Source organism: Enhydra lutris, unplaced genomic scaffold (assembly GCF_002288905.1).
Source record: "Enhydra lutris kenyoni isolate GAN:26980312 unplaced genomic scaffold, ASM228890v2 scaffoldscaffold15, whole genome shotgun sequence".
NCBI classification, from domain to species: domain Eukaryota; kingdom Metazoa; phylum Chordata; class Mammalia; order Carnivora; family Mustelidae; genus Enhydra; species Enhydra lutris.
In genome coordinates this window covers 45006235-45030719 of record NW_019154099.1, presented here as the reverse complement: position 1 = coordinate 45030719, position 24485 = coordinate 45006235, and the positions used below count along the sequence as shown (strand labels likewise).

At 37.9% G+C, this 24485-nt stretch overlaps 1 protein-coding gene across 1 annotated transcript in view; it reads right to left on the bottom strand.

Annotated features, from left to right (window-relative positions):
* LOC111146936 (glypican 5) overlaps positions 1-24485 on the bottom strand; it is a 707501-nt gene that overhangs the window by 376936 nt on the left and 306080 nt on the right. The window contains exon 4 of the mRNA XM_022502687.1: positions 10669-10802. Coding sequence (XP_022358395.1) covers positions 10669-10802 — 134 coding nt within the window. The remainder of the gene's footprint in view (positions 1-10668; positions 10803-24485) is intronic.

The window sequence follows — 24485 nt, the reverse complement described above, 5'->3', positions numbered from 1 at the left end:
AATTTGGATGCAGATGATTGATGGAGGCAATGCTGTTGAGAGAGAGGCAGTGAGGGAAGTAGGATGGAGTGGGCAGGAAGAAGGTATGTCGGGATGTGGTCTCAGGCACAACCAGACTGCGCACATGGACCACATCACACATCTGGACGCATCACACTGAGTCAGGGCAAGCCTTTGATCCTCTGGTGTCTGTCGGGCACTGCTTTTGAGCCTCTGCCAAGGGGTTGAAGCAGTGGGAAGTTAACCCCCTCTTTCAGGGGGATGAGATGGCGTGTAGTCCTCCACATGGAAGAAAACTGACCCGTGTAACCCGTAGGATACTGCAGGAGTGACAGTGGGGACATCAAGGTTAGACCATGAAAACACTTCAGCTTCTGCCTTTTTCTCTTGGATTATCTGCGCTGAGGAAAGCCAGCTACAGAGTTGTGAGAAAACTCAAGGAGAAGTCATCGTGATGAAAACATGAGGCCTCCTGCCAACAGCCCTATGAGTGTGCCATCTTGAAAGATAGTATCCCATCCTGCTCAAGCCTTCAGAGCCCTGCAGCCTCACCTGACCTTGACAGCAAGCACCCTAAGAGACCATAGCCAGAAAGAAACCCTGAGCCAAAACCCCACAGCCAAGCAGCTCCCAAATTTCCGGCCCACAGAAAATTGTGTAATAAATGGATGTTGTTGCTTTAAGGTACTACGATTGGGAATGACTTGTTAAGTACCAATAGATAATGAATATAGATGGCTCCAATTTGTTGAGTGCGACTCCCCAGAGAGGAGGGCAGCCATGCATTATCAGCAACCAGGAGAGAGCAGCCAGGAGGCAGATAAGATGCCCAGGTAGAGGGATGTGAGCAGGACACAAGCAGCTGCAAGAACTGTAGTTACCTCTCCTACTAAATGTTTCCATTAAGCCTCCCATACAAGATGTCACGTCATGAAGTTAATTATGGACAGTTATTTTTTTTTTAAATGGTAGCTGGCAACTACCTGGCATTCTGGACCTGGCAATAATATTCTTCAAAAATGATGATGTGTTCAAATAAAAACTGAGAAAATTCATTAACAGTAATAAGCAATGAAAAATATACTAAGGCTAAATAAAGCAAAATGATTCTAGATGGACACACAGAACTAAAAGAAAAGCACCAGAAAGAATAAAATATGAGTTATTATAAGTAAATATTAACTATTTAAAAACAACAATAACAGTAATATCTCAGAAGTTGTTAAAATTTGTTAGAAGCAACATCTTGGTTAGGAATAGGGTAACAGAAGATGGGAAAAGGGTAATGGACTAAAACTTTTAAAGTTCTTATATTGTTCAATGAAGTGGTAAAAGTTCTAATTTAAAGAAGATAGTAAAAATTAAAAAGGCACATTATGATCTCTATGGTAACCATTAGCATAATAAAGAAATGCAAATATAAAAGCCCTGAAGGGGGTAGTTCAGTTGGTGAAGCACCTGACTTCAGCTCAGGGCATGATCCCAGAGTCCTGAGCAGTGTGAGTCATCTTGTCCCTCTGCCCCAACTTGTGTGTCTACACACATATTCCCTCTCACTCTCAAATACATAAATAAATCTTAAAAAAAAAAAAAGCCATGAAGATTTTTTAAAAAAATTAAATACCTATTAAAGTCAAGTGAAGGCAAGAAAAGAGAAATAAAGAATAAAGAAAGATTAAAGAACATGGGGCACCTGGGGGCTCAGTTGGTTAAGCATCTGACTCTTGATTTCCACTGGGGTCATGATCTCAGGATGGTGAGATCAAGCCCCATGTCAAGCTTCCCACTCAGCAAGGAGTCTGCTTGAGATTTTGTCCATCTCCTACTGCCCCTCCCCCGGCTTCCACACAGTACTCTCTTTTCTCTAAGTAAATAAATCTTAAAAAAAAAAAAAAAAAAGAATGAAGAACATGGGGTAAAGAGAAAATAAAGAACAAGATGATAGCTTTAAACTACTTCAGGATACCATGTATCACTGCCTCAGTCAGTAGAACGTGGGGCTCTTGACCTTTGGGTTGTAAGTTTGAGCCCCACGTTGGGTATAGAGATTACTTAAAGAAATACAATCTTTATTTTTTAAAAAAGGACACCATATATCACTGTAAAAAACTGACTCGGGCACCTGTGTGGCTCAGTCAGTTGAGCATCTGACTCTTGATTTCAATTCAGGTCATGATCTCTTGGGTCATGGGACTGAGCCCCTTGTCAGACTCCATGCTCAGTGGGGAGTCTGCTTGAGATGCTCTCTCCAAATCATATGTGTAAGTGTGTGCTGTCTCTATCTAAAATAAATGAATATTTTTAAAAATTGGCTGAACTTCTCAGTTGAAAAACAAAAATATAATTAATCACCACTTAATAAATAGTGTTGGATAACTTTTTAAAAAAAGTTAATTGGTCAAATTATTTCTAATTCAAAACAGTTACAGTAACACAACCTCAAAAGAACTGCTTGAATAATAGAAAACTTTATAAATTAAACTGTGATAAAACTGGAAAATGATTTTTTTAGGTCAAGGTGCCAGAAATTTAACATAATTTTAAACAACAAATTTGTATATTTAAACAACAAATTTTGGGGCACCTGGCTGGCTCAGTTAGAAAGGCATGTGACTCTTGATCTTGGTGTTGTGAGTTTGAGCCCCACATTGGGTGTAGAGATTACTAAAATAAAAAAGATAAACTTTAAATAACTTTCTTTTTATTAGATATACCACTGAAGAAATGATGTCTAGAGATTTATTTATTTTTAGAAGGAGAGAGAGACAGGGATAGTGCATGAGTGGGAGAGACAGAGGGAGAGGGAGAATCCCAAGCAGACACCCCACTGAGCATGGAGCCTAACACAGACCTTGATCTCACAACCCTGAGATCATGACCTGAGCCAAACTCAAGAATCAGAGCCTTATTCAACTGTGCCATCCAGGTGCCTTATAAACTCTGCCCGTATGATTTTAAAAGACTATGAACTATTTATATGCAAAAATGTATTTTAAATTGTTAAACACAGAACAGTGTTTATCTCCATTTATACCGGCAAAACAAATGATGCATTTTACAATTTCTATTTCAGCTACTAGAGCAATTATATTTATAGAAATTGGTGTGTTTTTTGTTGTTGTTGTTGATCCAAAGCTTTCTTTTAATAGTTTTAAATTCCTTTAAATCTGTAAATAGTTCTTCTATTATAGATATTCTCGTGGAAATTGTCCAAGGTAAATAAAGAAACTCAAAAAAGCCTGCCATGGATACAAAGCTAATTTATAAAAACTAACTCAGAAGATGTTAACTTTTTTAACTTTACTTATTTATGAATTGCACAAAATAGTGATCAATGATTTTGTCAATGATTTTTCCTTATCTTATTTTTTACAATAAACTTTCATTTTGTTCCAATTAATGAGTTATAGCAGGAAGTCCCCAGTCAAAACTCTTCAGCAAATTACATTTTATCTCTATCTGGATAATCACTATATCCACTACACATCATAATAAAAAATTAGGCATTTGAAATGGCAAAAAAAAGGTTATTTAAAAAGTGAGTATCATTAGCTCTCATGAAAATTTTGACTAAAGGAGTTTTAACTATGTTTTTATTAGGAAAATAGGATTTTTTTTAAAGATTTTTTATTTACTTATTTGACAGACGGAGATCAAAAGTAGGCAGAGAGGCAGGCAGAGAGAGAGGAGGAAGCAGGCTCCCCACTGAGCAGAGAGCCCAATGCGGGGCTCGATCCCAGGACCCTGGGATCATGACCTGAGCCAAAGGCAAAGTTTTTAACCCACTGACCTACCCAGGTGTCCCAGGAAAATAGGTATAAAAAAAAAAAAAAAGAAAACTTTCACTTAGAATTTAAAATAACAAATAACAGTGTATATATGTGGTTTTTTATATGCAGACACAGAAAAACATACCCATATTTTCAGAGATACAAAGAGCTAAGCATACTCCTCAACCCCGGCAAACTATCATAACTTATTACATGAATTAATTTTCATACTCTTCTTATATATTTAATATAAGTATTTTGCCATATCCTTTCATTGAAAAATACATATTGATTTTTATGTATTTGTTTTTAATTTATAAAAATGGTATTGTACTATTTTCATTCTGTTTAACACCTTTTTTTCTTTTTACGATATTTTTTGATGCAGGAAAATATATTCTTTCCTTCTGACTCTTAATATTCCAAAGTAATATATTTTATTTTTACATTTTTCTTGCATGGACATATAACTCGCCTCTAACTCTCAGCCACCACAGATACTCAAGAATTCTCCTTGTGAATATGAGCAAGAGTTTCTGGGGATATATCCTAAGAAAGTAGACAAGTGCATAAACTATAAGAATTTTACAAGGTACAGCAAGCTTCTTGCTAGAATGGCTCTACCAGTGAACCACATGATTGTACACATAGAAAATCCAATCTTATCAACAGACCGACCATTAGAACGGAGTTCAGAAAACTAGCCAGGAATAGTATTATAAAAAGATCTTTGATTCAATCTGTCTATTCAATGCTCACTCCTTTTGCTTGGCTGATCTGTGCACACAGAGAAAGGCTTAGAGAATGTTTGGATTATCATAACCTGAGTCAGAGGGTGACTCCAATTATATCCTCCTTTGTATGTGGTATCTGCTAGAGCAAATCAAAACATGTACTGCCACCTGCTATCTAGCTAGCAATTTGGCAAATGCTTTTATCTCTTTACCAATTAGTAAGGATAATTAGGAATATTTCACTTTCAGCTGGTAAGAATGTCTTCACTGTTATACCTCAGGGCAATTGTCTCACTCCATGACAGACAGGAACCTTGCTCATTTGGACACCCTACAGGACACCATGCTGATAATAAAATATTGATCACATCATCCTAGTTGCCTGAGTAGACATGTGCATGCCTCTGGTGGGGAAAAATATTGACATTTCAAGGCCTTGACAATTCAGCAAGGTTCCTACGTGTCCAGGGGTCTAGATCTTATTGGGATATTCTAATGTAAAAGACCAATTTCTGCCTCTATGATGACTTAGCACTCAGGAAGAGGCACAACGCTTTTTGGGTCCCTTGGCAAATTAGAGAAAACTTGACACACACTTGAGTGTATTGTTACAACCCATTTATAAAGTAGCCCCAAGGAGCTTTTGCATGAGAAAGAAAAGTCTGTAGGTTGGCATTTTGCAAACTGTTCTGACATTCAGTCCAGAAGACACAGCTTATCCACTCAAGGGTGCCTGAAGTATCAGTGGCAAATGAAGATGCTCTACAGAGATTTTGGAAAGTCCCATTAGGAAAGGAGCAAGATGGTAGAGGAGTAGGAGACCTAAATATCATCAGGTCCCAGGAGTTCAGCTAGATAGTTATCAAACCATTCTGAACACCTACAAACTCAACAAGAGACCGAAGAGGAGAAAAGCAGCAATTCTAGGAACAGAAAATTGACTACTTTCTGGAAGGTAGGGTATGCAGAGAAGTGAATCTGAGGAAACATGGGAAGATACACCGTGGGAGAAGGGCCAGCTCCTCGCAAGTGAGAGAGCAGCAGAGCACAAAATCAGAGCATTTAGAAGTCTGCTCCACTGAGGGACATCATTCCAGAGGCTCAGGAGGGGTGGAGCCCTCATGGGGAGAGTGTGGTCTCAGGCCCCGTGGGGTCACAAAAATACCAGGGTTGTCTCAGTGTGGCAGAGACTCCAGGTATCAGAGCAGGGAAGCTGGCTGCCAAGACAGAGTCAAAGAGTGGGGCTCTCAGCTCGGGGTTACCTTAAACTGTGATCCGAGGCAGAGTCAGGCCACTGCTCTTTGAGCAGAGGTCCCACAAGTAGCAGATCCAGAGAGACCTCCTCCTTCCTCTTCCAGGAGGAGCAGCACATGAGCACACTGCAGGAATCTGCTGGGATTGGAGACTCCAAACGGGGCATGCACTGGAGATAGGAATGCTCAGTCATAGGCCAGGTGAGCACGGACTGCAGCCAGAGACCAGGGAGACAGGAGGGATTGACTGCTTTGCTCTGAGGGCACAATGAGGAGTGGGGCCCTGAGCTCTCGGCTCCTGGCCAGAGATTGGGAGGCGGCCATTTTCATGAGCTCCAGAGCGAGGGAAAAGCAACACATAGAATGCATGGCTTTTTTCCCATGATCCTTTAGTCTTTCAAAGTTAAAATTTCATTTTTTTCTTATTCTGTTTTTTTAACTTTTTTTCTTTCCTATTCTAACGTTTTAAAACTATTTTATCTTATCAATAACTTTTTTAAAAATCTTTTAATATTTTCATTGATATAGTCATATTTTATCCCTTCATTGTATTTAACCTTATTTTTTGTATACATATAGGTTTCTTTTTACTTTAAAATTTGGGGATACAGTTTCTTCTATCAGATCAAAATATACCCTAAAATTAGTGCGTGGCTTTGTTCTAGTCTCCAGCCTGATCATATTCTACTGCCCCCTTTTTTTCTTTTTCCAACAAACATATTATCAATTCCCTTTTTAGAACGTTTTTTAAAAATTTTCATCTTTACAGACATACAGTCATATTCCATTCCTTAATCATGTTTCCCTTATTTGTGTGTGTGTGTGTGTGTGTGTGTGTGTGTGTGTGTGTGTATATATATATATATATATATATATATGAGTTTTTCTTTCTTTAAAATGTTGGAAGGTAGTTTCTTCTAACAGACCAGAATACACTCAATATCAAGTGGGTGACTCTGTTCTATTCACCAGTCTAATACATATATATTTTTTCTTATTTTTTACTTTTTTAAATTTCTTTTTCCCCCTTTCTTCTCCCCATGGTTTTGGGTCTCTTCTAATTTGGTTAGTGTACATTAGTCTGGGGTCTTTGCCAAGCTTTTTATATTTTATTCTCTCATTCATATATTCTTATCCGGATAAAATGACAGGCAGAAAAGTTATGATTAAAAAAAAAAAGAAGAAGAAGAAGAGGCACTACGAATGGCTAGGGATTTCATACAGACATTGGTAATATGTCAGAACTAGAGTTCAGAATGATGATTATCAAGGTGTTAGCTGAGCTCGAAAAAGGCATGGAAGATATTAGAGAATTCCTTTCTGGAAAAATAAAAGCCCTCTCTGGAGAAATAAAAGAATTAAAATCTAACCAAGTTGAAATCAAAAAAGCTATTAATGAGGTGCAATCAAAAGTGGAGGCTCTTACGGCTAGGATAAATGAGGCAGAAGAGAAAAGTATTGATAAAGAAGACCAAATGATAGAGAACAAAGAAGCTGAGCAAAATAAAGACAAACAACTACTGGACTACGAGGGGAGAAATCAAGAGATAAGTGGTACCATAAGATGAAACAGTAATAGAATAATTGGGATCCCAGAAGAAGAAGAAAGAGAGGGGCAGAAGGTATATTGGAGCAAATTATAGCAGATAATTTTTCTAATTTGGCAAAGGGAACAAGCATCAAAATCCAGAAGGCACAAAATCAATAAAAATAGGTTTCACACCCCATCATCTAATACTAAAACTTACAAGTCTCAGTGACAAAGAGAAAATCCTAAAAACAGCTAGGGACAAGAAGCCTGTAACATACAATGGTAGAAATATTAGATTGGCAGCAACCTATCCACAGAGACCTGGCAGGCCAGAAAGGACTGGCATGATATATTAAGAGCACTAAACAAGAAAAATATGCAGTCAAGAATGCTGTATCTAGCTAGGCTGTCATTGAAAATAGAAGGAGAGAGAAAAAGCTTCCAGGAAAAGCAAAAACTAGAAGAACTTGCAAACACCTAACCAGCCCTACAGGTAATATTGAAAGGGGTCCTCTAAGCAAAGAGAGAGCCTAAAAATAACAGACCAGAAAGGAACAGAGAATATACAGTAACAGTCATCTTACAAGCAATGCAATGGCACTAATTCATATCTTTCAATAGTTACCCTGAATGTAAATGGGCTAAATGTCCCAGTCAAAAGACACAGGTATCAAAATGGATAAGAAAAAGAAGACCAACTGATATGTTGTCCACAAGAAACTCATTTTAGACCCGACGACACTTCCAGATTCAAAGGAGGGGGTGGACTCTTAATCTCACAAAAGAAACTGAGGGTTGCTTGAGGTTTGTGGGGGAGGAATAGGGTGGTTGGGTTATGGACATTAGGGTGGGTATGGGCTATGGTGAGTGTTGTAAAATGTGTAAGCCTGAAGATTCACAGACCTGTACCCCTGGGGCAAATAATACATTATATGTTAATAAGATAAATAAATAAATAATAAAATAAAATAAAATAGAAAAAAGCTATGGGTTAAGATAAAAAAAAAAAAAGAAAAGAAAAGAAAAGAAAGCCCCATTCAAAGAATAATAGTATAGACATCAAAGATTTTGGACTAAAGGCATTCTTGCTTTTGCTAAACACTGTTTTTATTTCGTTGGTCGGTTGGTTTCCAACTCGAATCCGATAAAAACTACACACTTGACCATGAGTTAGCAAGTGACACAGCAACCTGAGATACCAATGATCTAACTGCTCTCTGATCTGCCACGCTATGAGATCAGGCCTGTATACAAGCAATATATCATCACGTGGAAGTGACCTATTGAAAATCAGACTCAAGTGGGTGGAAAAAGCACAAGATGCACAGAAAGTAGCTCAAACTCACTCAGCACCTACTCTGCGACGTTTCCCCAGCTCTTTCTTTTGAAATGTATAACCTCATGGGGAATTATGAGTGATGAAGAATAAATAAAATTCAGGTCAGCTTATGGATATGGAAAGATAAATAAAATTCAGGAGTAGCTTATGGATAGGTCTGCACAATATTTAAGTATTAAGCAGAAGTATACTGCCATTACAATTAAGTTCCATAGAGTAACAATAAAAAAACGTGTAGAAATAAATAAGTGCGCTCATGTGTCATACCTCTGGTTGCTCACTTTGTATGGTGTGAGACAGGTCTATGATGTATCTACTCTGGTTCATGGGACATGGCTAATGGTGGCTGGCTGGTTAGGGACAGAAATACAGGAGTTTGCAAGATTGGTGACAACAAGGTCTATTCAGTGTCTAGATAGATACTTACAAAACTAGCTATTTATATGAGCCCCTCATTATTCCTTGGACATTTCACTTGTGTTCGGTTTTGTTTTGTCTTTCCAAACACTGAGTTGTTCTGGTGGCGAAACAGACATGACCTTTAAGGACTTAAGAGCTTCCTAGCTTCCTTCCTAAACTATAAGAACCACTCTACACTATACCTAGCCACTATACGTGAAATACCAAACTACACACAATAATTTCTCAAATCCGAGAAAAGACTACTGATCACTATAGATGTTTAGAGGGAAAAGAGCAGCTACTTTGCATGCAAACAAAGTGCTAATTCTTTTGAGCTGCAGCAAATAGCCAGCAATAACCCAGATCTTTATTCCAAATTAGAGTCCATCTGAAAAGAGAATGAGGCAATTAGGAGCACTGTTCCAGAAGGAAAGACAGATTCTACATTATAGAGCGTAAAGCTATGTAACATACTGAGTTTGCCATAAGGTATTATTAGAAATAACTATTTGAATTAATAAATTAATATAGAATTCTGAATTTCAATTCAATTCAAAAATAGTATTTGCCAAGACATACACTGGTCAACAGAATGCAAAAATAATTAAATTAATAGTTTCCTTTAGTTCTAAGAGTTTTTCAGTTTGACTGCCAATTATCAAGCAAGGAGATATTAATGAAGGCTTTAATTTAACATGTGAAACGATGATGGGAATAGCAGTAGAAATGTGAGTTATAGGGGTGCCTGTGTGGTTCAGTCGTTAAGCCTCTGCCTTCAGCTCAGGTCATGACCTCAGAGTTCTGGGATGGGGTCCCACATTGGGCTCTCTGCTCAGGGTAATCCTGCTTCTCCCTCTCCCGTTCCCCCTGTTTGTATTCCCTCTCTTGCTGTGTCTCTATCAAATAAATAAATAAAATCTTAAAAAAAAAAAAAAGAAATGTGAGTTATAGAAGCAAGCCACTCAATGCTTATCATTTTGAATCAACAGAGAGCCATTTTCAGCATTCTAGATAAAAGGTTTAGAAACTTCTTCTTATCCAACCATTTTCTAACAGATGCTTAGCATGCAGTAACACTGATTTATCATATATGTGAAAGCTCTGTGTTCACCATCCAATATAGTAGCTATATGTACAATTAAGACTGAAATTAATTAAAATTTAAAAATTCAATCCTCAATCACACTAGTCATATTTTAAACTTTTTTTTTTAATCGTGGTAAGATCTACCCTCTCAAAATTTGAAGGGTACAATACAGTATTGTTGGTTACAAGGAGAAGGAAAGATATTAATTCATGGGCTTAAAGTTTCCATTAAGCAAGATGAGTAAGTCCTAGAGATCTGCTGTCCGACACTGTACACTAGCCATATTTTAAGTGCATAATGAGCATGTGTGCCTACTGCCTGCCATATTATATTATAGCAAGTGTCCCTTATTAGAAAGTTTTATTGGTCTCAAGTTGAACTTATATTCCTAATTAATTGAATAGGAGCAACTGCTGAATTTTAAAAGTAATTAATGGTGATGTTTTTTCTTCAATAGTGTATTTTGTTCTACTTAATTGAATACATTCTATTCTGTTGAAAATTAATGGCTTACTTTCTCTTCTCTTTCTGGTTGTAAAACAAATGTCTTACTTTCTTCTGTTGGCAAGTGTCTCTTCATCGTTTCTGGGAGAGATCTTCATCCCATGCTTCTCTTTGCTTCCTTCAAAAGAACAACGGGGGCTTTGTGTAGGTGTTCTGATTGGACGGCCACAAATCTTATTGACCTTTCAAAGAGAAAATATGAAAAGATAGTCAGAAACCATCCTCTATCCTACCTGAGAATGTAATGTTTACTTGAGTCCAAAACAATGGCATGTTCTTACTTATCCCCCAAAAGGAACCTTTAAGACACGAAGAAGGTTAAAAAAAAAAAAGATATAAAATGTTTGACAATTTTCCAGAGGGGGGATTAAATTATCTGTATAAAGTGGCAGCCATGATAAATCCATGCCTTGCATACTGATATACTTTGCATGAATACATGTATAAAATACATGAAGAAAGTATACACACAGAATGAGTCAGAGAACTATATTAATAAATTTGCTTGTTTGCATAAATAAGACTACTTAACCAAAGTAGATATTATTTATGTTTTATATTCAATTTATGACAATCACATAATTATGCTGATATTCTAAATGAAATAATTTGCTATTGAACATGCAGTCTGTTTCTTTTTTTTTCTTTTTTTTTTTATTTATTTGAGAGAGAGGCAGTGAGAGAGAGCATGAGCGAGGAGAAGGTCAGAGGGAGAAGCAGACTCCCCGTGGAGCTGGGAGCCCGATGCGGAACTCGATTCCGGGACTCCGGGATCATCACTTGAGCCGAAAGCAGTCGTCCAACCAACTGAGCCACCCAGGCGTCCCCATGCAGTCTGTTTCTAAATTAATTCTAAGAGTGGTTTTCTTAAGGTCCTTTCCTAGAATTAATAATGAATATGTTTGTGTAAAGATCTCATTTTGTAATAATTCTATATCTTCTTCCTGTATTATGAGTGTTAATATAGTTGTTTTTTTAATAATTATCCAAGTGAAAAATTCATTAAAAAACTTATCCAGCAATGTATAACTTATATAATTATCATTGAAAAATAGTAATGAATTGGACATATTACCACATAAAGCGTAAAAGAGACTCACGTGATAGCTCATACATTTTAAGAGGTAGAGTAGTATAATTGCAAATATATAAAAACATTGCCTAGGGATCTGGAGACTTTGATTCTTGTCCTGATTTTTTTCCATCTTAAGCACTGAGATATTGATGACAGTAGCAGAACTTTTCTGAATTTGCCTCTCTTAGATGTAAGATGAAGACATTAGAGTAAATTATCCCAAGGTTCCCTTAAAGTTATCAATTTCTTTGATTTTCCATGCAATGAACATTAAAGGAATTATGCACTAATTTGTTTATTTAACCCATATTTATTTTGCTTCTAATATTTGCAAAGAACATGTATTAAAGTTTAGAAAAGATAGAAGATGAGAAACTGGATTTTCTCCTTAAAGGGCTGACAATTCAGGAAGAAATAAAAAAAATTCTTCCCAGGCATCAAAATGTGAGATGTGTGTGTGTGAAAAGAGAGGGACTACCACAGTGTTGCAGACACCTGAAAGAAGGTGAAGAGTGACACCAGGGAAGGCCTCCATGGAAAAGACCACTCCACTGGGAGGAAGCTTGGAGTGTGTGTTGGGCCTGAATATGTTGAGGTTGATTTCAGTTCAGCCAAATTATAAATATACAAATATTTACTGCACCCCATTCTTTTCGATGCTGAAGATGTAAAGATAAATAAGGTGTGGCCCTTACACACAGTTAGGATAAAAGTCAGACATGTAAAATGGTAACTGTAATAGAACAAGACACCAGCAACCACAAGAAGCAATACTGAAACACTGAGAAAATGGACAGCTTCGCTCTGCTTGGGGTATTCAGGGAAAAGCTTCAGGAGGTCATGTCTGAAGAACAAGATAAAGCGTAAACTAAGAGTCTGTCAGGTGGACAGGGCAGGGAAAAATTTTAGGAGAGAGTAGAAAAGCAAAGACATATACAACTTCACAAGTTGACATAGAACAAAATATACATAAAGAAAGAAAGTGGTAGAACTAGAGGTGAGATGTAAAAATGCCATGATTTGACCTGAAAAACAAGCCAAAGATCTTGCTCCAGGAAATGGAGAACAGGAAAAGTTTCCAAGCAGGAAAATGGTAGCTTAAGATTTCCACAAGAGAAAAATCAACATGAAAGCAGTGTGGAGAGAGGGAGACCAAAGAAGGTCCTTTAGCAGAACAGTGAAGAAAAGTTAGAGCCCAACGTCACAGCAGAGATGGCAAAAGAAGAATGCAGGTCTAAGAGGTACGCTGGAGAGCGAGCCAGTAGCATGGAGACTCACTAGATGTATCATGTTGTTACAAAAAACAAAAATGAAAGGAAGAGGAAAAACCCTCAAGGAGATAGAAGCAAGAAAACATGAAGCTGACCCAGAAACGGGGAAAGAAAAGGTAGTTTGACTTGCAAGATAGGATTATAGAGGGTAATTATATTGAAGGGTAGGCTAGAGATAGATCTTGGAGCATTTTCAATGCCAAGCTCCGTTTTATTTATTAGACAAAAGCCTCTGATGACTTTCGAATGGAAAAGTAAGATACTAGAGCTGATATTTACTCAATGAATCTAGTGGCACTATCCGATTTGGGCTGGGAGGTAGACCTGGTAAAGGCAGGTGAATTGTTAAGGGACTCCTGCAGTGGTCCTGAGGGGTGGGGGAATGATTCTGAATGTTAAGGGTGACAGCATTCGTGAAGAAAAGATTCATGAATTACAGACACAAGAGAAGTGCAATCAACAAGGCCCCATGCAGAACACTGACACCAAAGGGTGTGGGAGATGTCAAGCAACAAGAAATATCATTCAAGGCTCGTGGGAACAAAGAATTGTACAGAGAGTTTGGAAGGCAGTTTGGTGGTTTCTCACAAAACCAAAATCATCCAAAGGAATTGAAAACTTATGTCCACATAAAAACCTCTGCAAGGATGTTCACAGCAGTTTTATTCAGAATTGCCAAAACTTGGAAGCAACCAAGATGTCCTTCAGGAGGTGAATGGGTAAAACTGTGGTCCATCCAGACAGTGCAGTATTATTCAACACTTAAAAGAAATAGGGGCGCCTGGGTGGCTCATTGGGTTAAGCCTCTGCCTTTGGCTCAGGTCATGGTCTCAGGGTTCTGGGATCGAGTCCCGCATCGGGCTCTCTGCTCACAGGGAGCCTGCTTCCCCCTCTCTCTCTGCCTGCCTCTCTGCCTACTTGTGGTCTCTCTCTGTCAAATAAATGAATGGAATCTTAAAAAAAAAAAAAAAAGAAAGAAAGAAACAAGGGGTGCTGGGTGGCTCAGTCAATTAAGCGTCTGACTCAGTTTCGGCTTAGGTCATGATCTCAGGGTTGTGGGATGAAGCCCCACATCAGGCACTGCACTCAGTCGGGGGTCTGCTTGCAATTCTCTCTCCCTTTTCTTCTGCCCCTCCCCCCTTTCTGAAATAAATAAATCTTAAAAAAAAAAAAAAAAGGAAAAGAAATGAGCTATGATGCCATGCAAAGACGTGGAGGGAACTTGAGTGCATTTTACTAAGTAAAAAAAGCCAATCTGAAAAGGCTACAAGCTGTGTGATTCCAACTATATGACATTCTAAAAAAGGCAAAACTATGAATGTAGGAAAATGATTAGTGGTTGTCAGAGATCAGAGGAAATATAGGGATAGGAGGCAGAGTACAGAGGATGTTCAGGGCAGTGGAAATACTGTATATGATACTATAATTGTGGATAGGTGTTGTTATAAATTTGTCCAAACCTCTGGAATATACAAAATCAAGAGTGAATTCTGATGTAAGCTATAGACCTGGCTGGTAGTGATGTGATAGCTCAGGTTCATCAATTCCAACAAGTGCCTGACTCTGACAGTAAGATACTATCTTACTTAGTAAGAATGGGGTAGGCCAAGCCTGAGTGAGGGCAGGGGATATATGGGGAATCTTGCCTTCTGCTCAGTTTAGATGTGAGCCTGAAACTGCTCTAAAAACTAAAGTGTATTAAAAAAAATCAACAAGCCTTGGCAAATGACTAGAAGTGAGAAGTTAAAGAAGTGTAAGGCCAAGGTGTTAAAAGGCTCAAAGCGAATTTCCAAGAAGCCGAAAAACAGTGATAGTGGAATGTAAGTAATTATTAGCACAAAGTGCTAAAATATCTTTTTTTTTTTAAAGATTTTATTTATTTATTTGACAGACAGAGATCACAAGTAGGCAGAGAGGCAGGCAGAGAGAGAGGAGGAAGCAGGCTCCCCGCTGAGCAGAGAGCCTGATGCAGGGCTCGATCCCAGGACACTGGGATCATGACCTGAGCCGAAGGCAGAAGCTTTAACCCACTGAGCCACCCAGGTGCCCCCTAAAATATCTTTTAATGGAAGAAAGTATCTGTTGTCAATGACTCCTAGTAGTAACAAAAACCAAGGGAAGACGATATAAGTTGGTGGCAAAAATATCGACTAAGATTTTTTGTGATACTGCAGAATATTTTAAATAAAGGAGCACAGTAAGAGAGAAACAGACTGCTATCATAGCCATTGAGCTCTAGACAAGTCATGAAAGCTCTAGGAACCTTGGTTCTCTTGTCCTTGAAACGTGAGAAAATCAAAACCACTTTGTAGTACTAAGTTAAGGGACACCTTATTTCACTCTGCCTCTCCCATGTTGGACTTAAGACCATATCTGCCCTTGAATATATTTCCTAGACAGTCAGATGGAAAGCTGAAAAGACCAGCCTCACAAGAGCCTTATTCCCATTACCATCTTTGTAATTATGTTTTTTACAAATACAGAAGAAAAAGTACAAGCCATAGACTTACAAGTCATCTTTGATGGTATCCAAAGGTACAGGCATATATAGCAAATTCCAACAAATACAAATAAATTTCAAAGCCCTTCTATTTATTGACTCACTATTCTGGGAGCTCGACTCCACACCTTATTGAAAGGGAATGGAAAGTGACCTGTCACTGGCGCATTAGCCTATCACCTTACCTTCCCTGGGGCTGAACCGATTTGGGTAACCCATTTCAATACCTTCTTGCTATTGAAAAGTCCTTCACACTTACTCTGTTTTTCATCTTCGACTTAGATCCGTAGTCTCCTCCTGATTTTCTCCTCCCTGCTCTCTACCATTCTCCCCTGCAATCAGTCTAAAGTGTCTCAGAAAAAAATGTTTTCCTCCTTAAGGCTGACCTACTCTTTCTTTTAAACCCCTTCTCTGGTTTCCCCATGGATCTTTAAGTTCCCATCTCACCTTGAAATGCCTTTTAGTCGCTAACCCACGTCACATCTCCCACCAGGAGTGAGTACTTGTTTTAGCAAGTCCAAGTACCTGGCCAACCCGCTGCAATCTTGACTCTGCATGAAGAAGCACAAACTTCTCCTAGAGCCTCCCTCTGTTCACTCAGTGTTTCTCAAATCATCAAATTGCCATAACTTTTAGTTAATAATCTCAAAACATTTACTTATTTTTAGTTATTAAGATTTTTTAAAATTTTTATTTATTTTTTAAATTTCTTTTCAGTGTTCCAGAATTCATTGTTTATGCACCACACCCAGTGCTCCATTCAACATGTGCCCTCCTTAATACCCACCACCAGACTCACCCAACCTCCCACCCCCGTAAAACCCCTCCAACACCCTCAGATTGTTTTTCAGAGATTTTATTTATTTATTTGAAAGAGTGAGAAAGAAAGCACAAGCCAGGGGAGGAGCTGAGGGAGAGGGAAAAGCAGACTCCCCACTGAGCAGGAAACCAAATGCTGGACTCGATCCCAGGACCCTGAGATCATGACCTCAGCCAAAAGGCAGACACTTAACCCATTGAGCCACCCAGGCATCCTCAAAAAGTTTTTTAAAGAACAACTTACGTTGTTCATTTTAATTTGATTCCCATAAGCTGAGCCTCCGTTTCTTCTGCAATGGTCTTTTAAAATGTTATGAAAATAATAAGAAGAAGAATTGAAGAGAAAAAATGTTTAGAATATTACCAGTTGAAAAGCAATTGGTAATTGTGGAGGGCCTGTGAGTGTTTACTAAGCAATCTGGTTCAGAGGATGAAGAGAGATGGATGTTCCATCACTAAGAGGCAAAAAAAAAAAAAAAAAAGGAGAATTAAAGCTGTTCGCAGTTTTGAATCTGTTAATCAAAGTGAAAAAAGAGGCAATCACCAATGTGTAGAAGTTAGAAGGTAGAATAAGTGTATCGTTTTGGTGTATCCATTCCTTAGAGCAGGAGATAAATTCTCATTTAAAACTCTGAATTGGAGGTAATTCTAAAAGGTAGTTCTAAGTGATGGATTGGAGAGATAATGAAAGCTAATGAGTAGAATCTCCTGCACAGGGCCAAGAGTGAAAACCATGAAAATGGTGAAAAGACAAAGTGGATAGAGAATGCCAAGAAGGATAGAAAGAAAATCTTTTCTTTTAACAGGAGCAAAACAACTCCGATAATACCCCAGTTGGGGGGAAAGAGGAGAAGAAGGAAGAGGGATTAGAAAGGAGGAAGAGGAGAAGGAAGGGGTAAAAGAATGAAAAGAAGGAGGAGAGGGAAACTAGAAGGGAGGACTATACTACCAACAGAGCTGGCAGTCACTTAGAAGGTATCTAATCTTAATCTAGAGGTGAGAAAACTGAAGACCAAAGCAGGAATTTCACTTTGCTAAGACTGCATCTAGTTACTGAATGAGTCCATCTACTGCTATTGAATCAATGGTCCCTTCTTTATACTAACAGTCTTGTTACTCACATCTTCTTACCTACTGTGAGGGATTCATATTCTATAAGACCTGGTTCCTGAGGGTCCTGTGTGAATGAAATAATTTGGATTGAAAATGATCTACGTCTATGAATAGACCAGAGAGGGCCATTTTTCCTTTGCATGTGGAAATAGATGAGGGAAACGTGGCCATTATTCCCTTTAAAATTCCGGCAAACTAATGGAAATGGGGAGAGAGAAAGAATTGCAAGGATATTATACTATTTGATTTCTGACCTGATTTTAGGATAATTGAATTCATGAAAAAGAAGTCCTCCCTTGATTCAACCCCCAAGTTCCAACTTTGTGATATAGACATGTAAGATTTTTCCTCTCTTGCACAAACGTCCAGATGACATTATAAAGAAGAATAGTCAGTAGCTTCCTGACTATTAAAGTTAAAGACTCCACAGCAAAATAATTTTCATTTGATCAAATACATGATTAACAGAATTAGGAAAGCAAAGTTCCATCAGATTTCATTATAAATGTCACAAATGACAATGTATTAAATGTTCTTGAGTTTATGAATACTTAGTACTTTCTCTAAACAGAGATTTGTTTTCAATATAAAAAGGCTTTTCATATTGCTAGTGATCTGTGGTCACACTTAAAGACTGTGGTTGATACCAAAAACTTTCTAATCCACATACTTTTAAATTGCATATTAAAATACTTTAGTGAAAAAATGTTATTTTAGCATTGCAAATAACTTTTAAAAAGTTATCAAAAATTTAATATTGCCTTTCCATGTTGTATGCAACTGATCAAGCCTGGTTTTAATCATGATCTTATAACTGCATGTTGAAGGCTTATGATGAGTAATTGTGTGTGTCACTTTGACTGCCCACAGGGTGTCAAGATTCCACATTATTTCTGGTGTGTCTGTGACCCTATTTCCAGATGAGATTAGCATCTGAGTCAGTGGATTCAGTAAAGGGGGCTGCTTCCCCGATGTATGTGGGCATCATACAATCTCCAGAGGGCCTGGGTAGAACAAAAGGCAGAGGAAGGAGGAATTCCTCTCTTTTTCCTTGCTTCATGGAGTGAACCGGGACATGTCATCTCCTCTTCTCCTGCCCTCGGACTGGGATTCACACCATCAGAGTCCCTGGTTCTCAGGCCTGCAGACTCCAGCCGAATTAAATGCCACTGGCCTTCCTTGGTCTCCACACTGCAAACAGCAGACTGTGGGATTTCTCAGCCTCCATAATCGTATGTGCAATTCCTCATAATAAATCTCTCCATATAAATATTTCTCTGGAGAACAATTCAATGCCTAAATCAGGCTTGACTAAATGACGTATCTTTTAATGACTGCACAAATTGTTGTGAATGTCAAAGAATTTATTGTTGCTTACATCTGCTTGGATGCCTGTAATGAAATGATTTTGATTACACGCAAGTAATAAAAGGAGGACACAGATAGGTAAAACTCTTAAAACATAAAAATCTTGTTGAATTTTCCTTATCAATCAATTTCCTTCATGTGTCATTGTATTTTGACAAAGGTATGTATCTAATCATCCTATAGATACCTATGAAGTGTCCCCCTACATTCTAACATAATTACTGAACTCAGTCTTTGAATCAGGTAGATTCCACCCAAAGCATGTTCCATATATCATATATTCTTCAATATAATGCAACATATACTTCAATGAATATATAAAAACATACTGAATTAATGTTGATAAACTTTTAAATAAATTTAATGAAACAAATAAGAATTAAACTATATTATTAAGCAAGAGTAATAAAATAGTCAAATCATAAAATCAGAAATGAATTTCAAGAAAATTAAACTTAAAGGAGTTATTTATAAAATATATTCTATTTTTCTGACAATTTCCATTAGTAAGTCAGATGTTTTCCCATTCAAAGTTACTTTAGGTGAGAAATATCAGTGTCACAAGGATTAGAATTATGGCATGGTGATAGTATATTATTATAAAAGATTTTGCTAAGTTTGTATTAATCGAAGTGAAAAAATAAGTGATTACAGAATATCACACCCTATAACTATGGAATAATCACCATCTAAATAATATACATGCTACTTTGAAGTCCAAAGCATGTATATCAGTCAGTTGTGGGAAAGATATAAAAGTTATAGCCATAATACAATTTTTAAAACACTAGTACATTCTAGTATTGCAACAAGGAATACTTATAGTTAAGTTATAAATTATTAAGGCTCTATAAAGCAGTACTTTTAAATATAAGTTATCCATAAGGAGAATTCTAAGTTTGTACAAGGTGCCCAGGTCCTGGGAAAATGCAAATAAAACAATGTTAAAGCTGAATAAGGAAGAAAACACCTACAGTCTCCACTTTGTAAGAGGAGAGATATTTTTACTCTACAGCCAGCAAAGAGTGAAGAATGCCCTTTTCCCAAAGAATGTCTGGCCTTGTGAGTGGTTGGCTTCTCCTACCTTTCCTTCTAATTTTCTAGAAGTTGCTTCCCCATACAGATTTCAGTAGACGTTATCACAAATGTTGCCACTCTGACTCATTTTATATTTAAAATTGAAAGAGAAGAAGAGGAAGAGGAAGGGGAGGAGGACCAGGACAGGGTGAAAGAGAATAACATTCCTAAGACCTTGTAAGTGGGATCTTTTTTTAATGTATTTAAATTGAATTAGCCAACATATAGTACATCATTAGTTTTTGATGTTGTGTTCAGTGATGCATCGGTTGTGTATAACATCCAGTGCTCATCACATCACATGCCCTCCGTAATGGCCATCACCCAGTTACCCCATCACCAACCCACTTTCTCTTCTGCAACCCCCAGTTTGTTGACAATGGCATCTTAATTCTTCATTGTTATTTTTGAACACCTGTAAATTAAACCACCAGAGGGAGCATCTGCATTTCAATCTGATTCATAATCACTAATTAAATTTACTGAATGGGTCCATTTAAAATCATTTGTTCAGGACTCTTAGGAAGAAAAAAAAAAGTCCAACTTTGGCCAAAGTGACAGATATTTAGATACACGAAATCTGCATGAAAAGCCAGTCATCCATGTAGAACCACCAGAATGATACTAAAGGGCCAACATAATCAAATGAGAAAAGGAAAACCAATCAGAATTGTGGACTAATTCCTCCAAACTGAGCTGCCTTGTTGTAGTCAGGAATGGGGAGAGACTGAAGACTGACCAAGGCAACCAATCATTTCCCCTCTTTACCCTTCCCTCCTTTCCTCCCTCTCCTTCTTCTTTCTTTCCTTCTTTTTCTTGTTCCCTCCCTTCTTCCCTTTTAGTTTCCCTCCTTCCTTCCATTCTCTCTTCTTTTATTCACTCCTCTTATCTTTCCTGCTCCTTTCCAGTTATAGCAACACATTAGTTTAGAAAGAAACTTCGAGGACTGGAAGTCAAACTTGTGCACTTCATTTTTTGAAGATTTTATTTGAGAGAAAGAGAGAGCATGAGCAGGGAGTAGGCAGAGGGAGAAGCAGGGTCCCCACTGAGAAGGGAGCCCAATGCGGGACTCGATCCCAGGACCCTGGAATCATGACCTGAACCAAAGACAGAAGCTTAATGGAATGAGCCACCCAGGCGCCCCAAACTTACAAACTTTGGTCCTTGTTTAGCCACAGATTACAGTATTGTTCAATAAATTGAACATGTATTATTTGTAGGGCCTTATTTTAAGAGACAGAAATTCTAAGAGATGGTAAAACTTTCTCAAAATGCTTACATTATAACAGGGGAAACTGAAAATAGAACATTCAATATATTACCTTTATGCCTTTATGAGTGTTATTCAGCCAAAAAGGGGTAAGTAATAGACTGATTAGTGATAGACTGAAGACAGAATGGAGGGCTGAATGGATAAAGAAGATGTGGTATATAAACACAATGCAAAATTACTCAGCCATAAAAAAAAGAACGAAATCTCACCACTTGTAATGACACAGAGGGAGCTGGAGAGAATTATGCTAAGTGAAGTAAGACAGTTAGAGAAAGAGAAATACCATATGATCCCACTCTTATGTGGAATTTAAGAAACAATACAAATGAACAAAGGGGGAAAAAGAGAGAGAGAGGGAGAGACAGAGAGTGAGAAAGACAAACCAAGAAACAGGCTCTTAACTATAGAGAACAGGAATTACAATAGCCCTGGGAAGAAGAAAAGAAAAGAGGTCGCTGCCACTGGAAAACACCACATAGACAGGGGCGGGCATTGAGGTGAATCATACGGTATTTCGCATTCTCTGGGGTGGTCGAGTTGGTTGAGTGTCCAGCTCTTGGTTTCAGCTCAGGTCATGATCTCAGGGTCATGGGATCAAGCCCCATGTCATTGGGCTTCACACTCAGTGGGGAGTCTGCCTGGGATTCTCTCTCCCACTCCCTCTGCCCCTGCCCCTGCTCTCATTCTCTCCCATTTGCACACCCTCTCTTTCTAAAATAAATAAATAAAACCTTTAAAAAAAAAATAAAAAGAAGAAATGATCAAATGCGTGTGCATGACTGATAGTTCTTGTAAAATGAGGATGAAAACTGACCATATATCTTCTGAGAAAAAGACCTGGTCACTTGTGAAAAGTGTAGTTTCTGTGAAGTGTGGCAGAAAGTATAGTAATTGGGATACAGAAGGGGAAAGGAAATAAAGCAGAGACCGTCAAAAGCTCTCGATGTCCAGTTATAAGTAAATCATGGAGATATAATGTACAGTCTGTACTATAGTTACGAACACTGCATTTCATACTTGAAAGTTGTTGAAAGAGTAGATCTTAAAAGGTTCTCATTCCAAGAAAAAAAAGTTTGTAATGATGTGTGGTGACAGATGTTCATTAGAATTATTGTGGTGATCATTTCACAACATATATAAATATCAACTCATTACATCGCACACCTGAGACTAATGCTATATGCCAATTAGTCAATTATACCTCAATTTAAAAAAGGGAAAGCAGAGACTGAGAATACACAAATATTTTATGGAATTTTGTAGTCAAGGAGAACAGATGTATGGAGCAGAGCCTAAAGAAGACATGGAATCAACTCAGTTTCTGCTTCTGTTTTTGTTTTGTTTTATTTTGTTGTAGGACAGTAGCTATTACAACATGACTGTATGTTTAATGGTAGAGACCCTGCCTCAGACGACTTGATCCGAGATCAAGTTTTTGTTTTAAAAAAAAGTTTAACAACTTTTTGTTTTAAAAAAAACAAGTGAGACATTTCTCAAAGTGTGTACCAGGGAGGCATATAGTATGAACAAATAAACTGATTTCAGAATGCGTTTACTTCTGCACTCTGATTATCCAAGGCTTATTATAATTGTATTCACATGCACTGGAGATGTTAGATCATGGACTTTGGAGTGTGTAAGGAGAGAAATAAGGGCCAATAACAACAACAACAACAGCAAAAATGGTGCAGATATTGCACCACTGATGAGTTTGGGAAAGTAGAGTGATTAGAAGTGGCAATTGCTGTTTCGTAGGGTAGCTCTATTTTCAACTTTTTGAGGAACCTCCATGCTCTTTTCTAGAGTGGTTGCACAAGCTTGCATTCCCACCAATAGGGTAGGAGGGTTCCCCTTTCTCTGCATCCTCACCAGCATCTGTCATTTCCTGACTTGTTAATTTTAGCCATTCTGACCGGCGTGAGGTATCTCATTGTGGTTTTGATCTGTATTTCCCTGATGCCGAGTGATGTTGAGCACTTTTTCATGTATATTCTAGCTCTTAAATTCCTATATCTGAACACATTTTTGAGTTTCTTTTGTATTATATTCCATTGCAGGTGAGGTGTGTACAAATCCAGTTGTGTAAAACATAAGATACATATTTGCAATAATGTCTCTCCCTCTGCATCTCCTTCTGATTCTTTCTGATTGTTCTCCCTCTATTTCCTTCATCCTTATTATCTCTAAAATGTATGTACACACTTACAGTCCTTTAAGTCCCCTTAAGTTCAGAACAAAAGACCTTTCATACCTATAACCAATGCCAACATGAAGTCCATTATTCCATTTTTCCCATATTACATATTAAAGATTTACTTTTTGTGATAATGTGGAAGTAAATTGGTATAAGTTATATCAATTTCAATCATTTATTGAAATAGTTACTTTTAGTATCCCATGGCCATGTCTTATAACATGAGAGATCCACCTCCCCTGGTACCAACTTTTTTTTTTTTGAAGGTTTCTTTTAAATTTTAAATTTAAATAGGTATTTACCCTAAAGATAGAAACGTAGTGATCCGAAGGGGCATGTACACCCAAATGCTTATAAAAGCAATGTCTACAATAGCCAAACTATGGAAAGAACCTAGATGTCCATCAACAGATGAATAAATAAAGAAGATGTGGTATATATACACAATGGAATACTATGCAGCCATCAAAAGAAATGAAATCTTGCCATTTGCAATGACGTGGATGGAACTAGAGGGTATTATGCTGAGTGAAATAAGTCAATCAGATAAAGACAACTGTCATATGATCTCCCTGATATGAGGAAGTAGAGATGCAATGTGGGGGTTTGGGGGGGGTAGGAAATGAATAAATGCAACACGATGGGATCAGGAGGGAGACAAACCATAAGAGACTCTTAATGTCACAAAACAAACTGAGGGGGGCCGGGGGAGGGGGCTAGGGAGAGGGTGGTGGGGTTATGGGCATTGGGGAGGGTACGTGCTATGGTGAGTGCTGTGAAGTGTCTAAACCTGGCGATTCACAGACCTGTACCCCTGGGGCTAATAATACATTATATGTTTATAAAAAAATTTTAAAAATTTTAAAAAAGAAAAAAAAAAGAAGTAAAGTTGGTCTAATGATCTCGGCGAATCAGGTCTTGGACCCTTGGCAGTCACTGACGTCAATAGGGGAGCAAAGCATAGTGAGACTGATGCAGGCAATCAAAAAACTGATGACACGGAGTTTGTGGAGTGTTGTGGCAGCTGACACCATCTGGAGAGGCTGGCCACATCACCGGTGGCAGTTGGCAGGATACTGATTTACTAGAGCAATGGGCAATTGCAGGTTTTAGAAGAAAATGTATACTCTCACTTTAGGCAAATCACTCACTTATAAGCTCTGTCCATATTATGA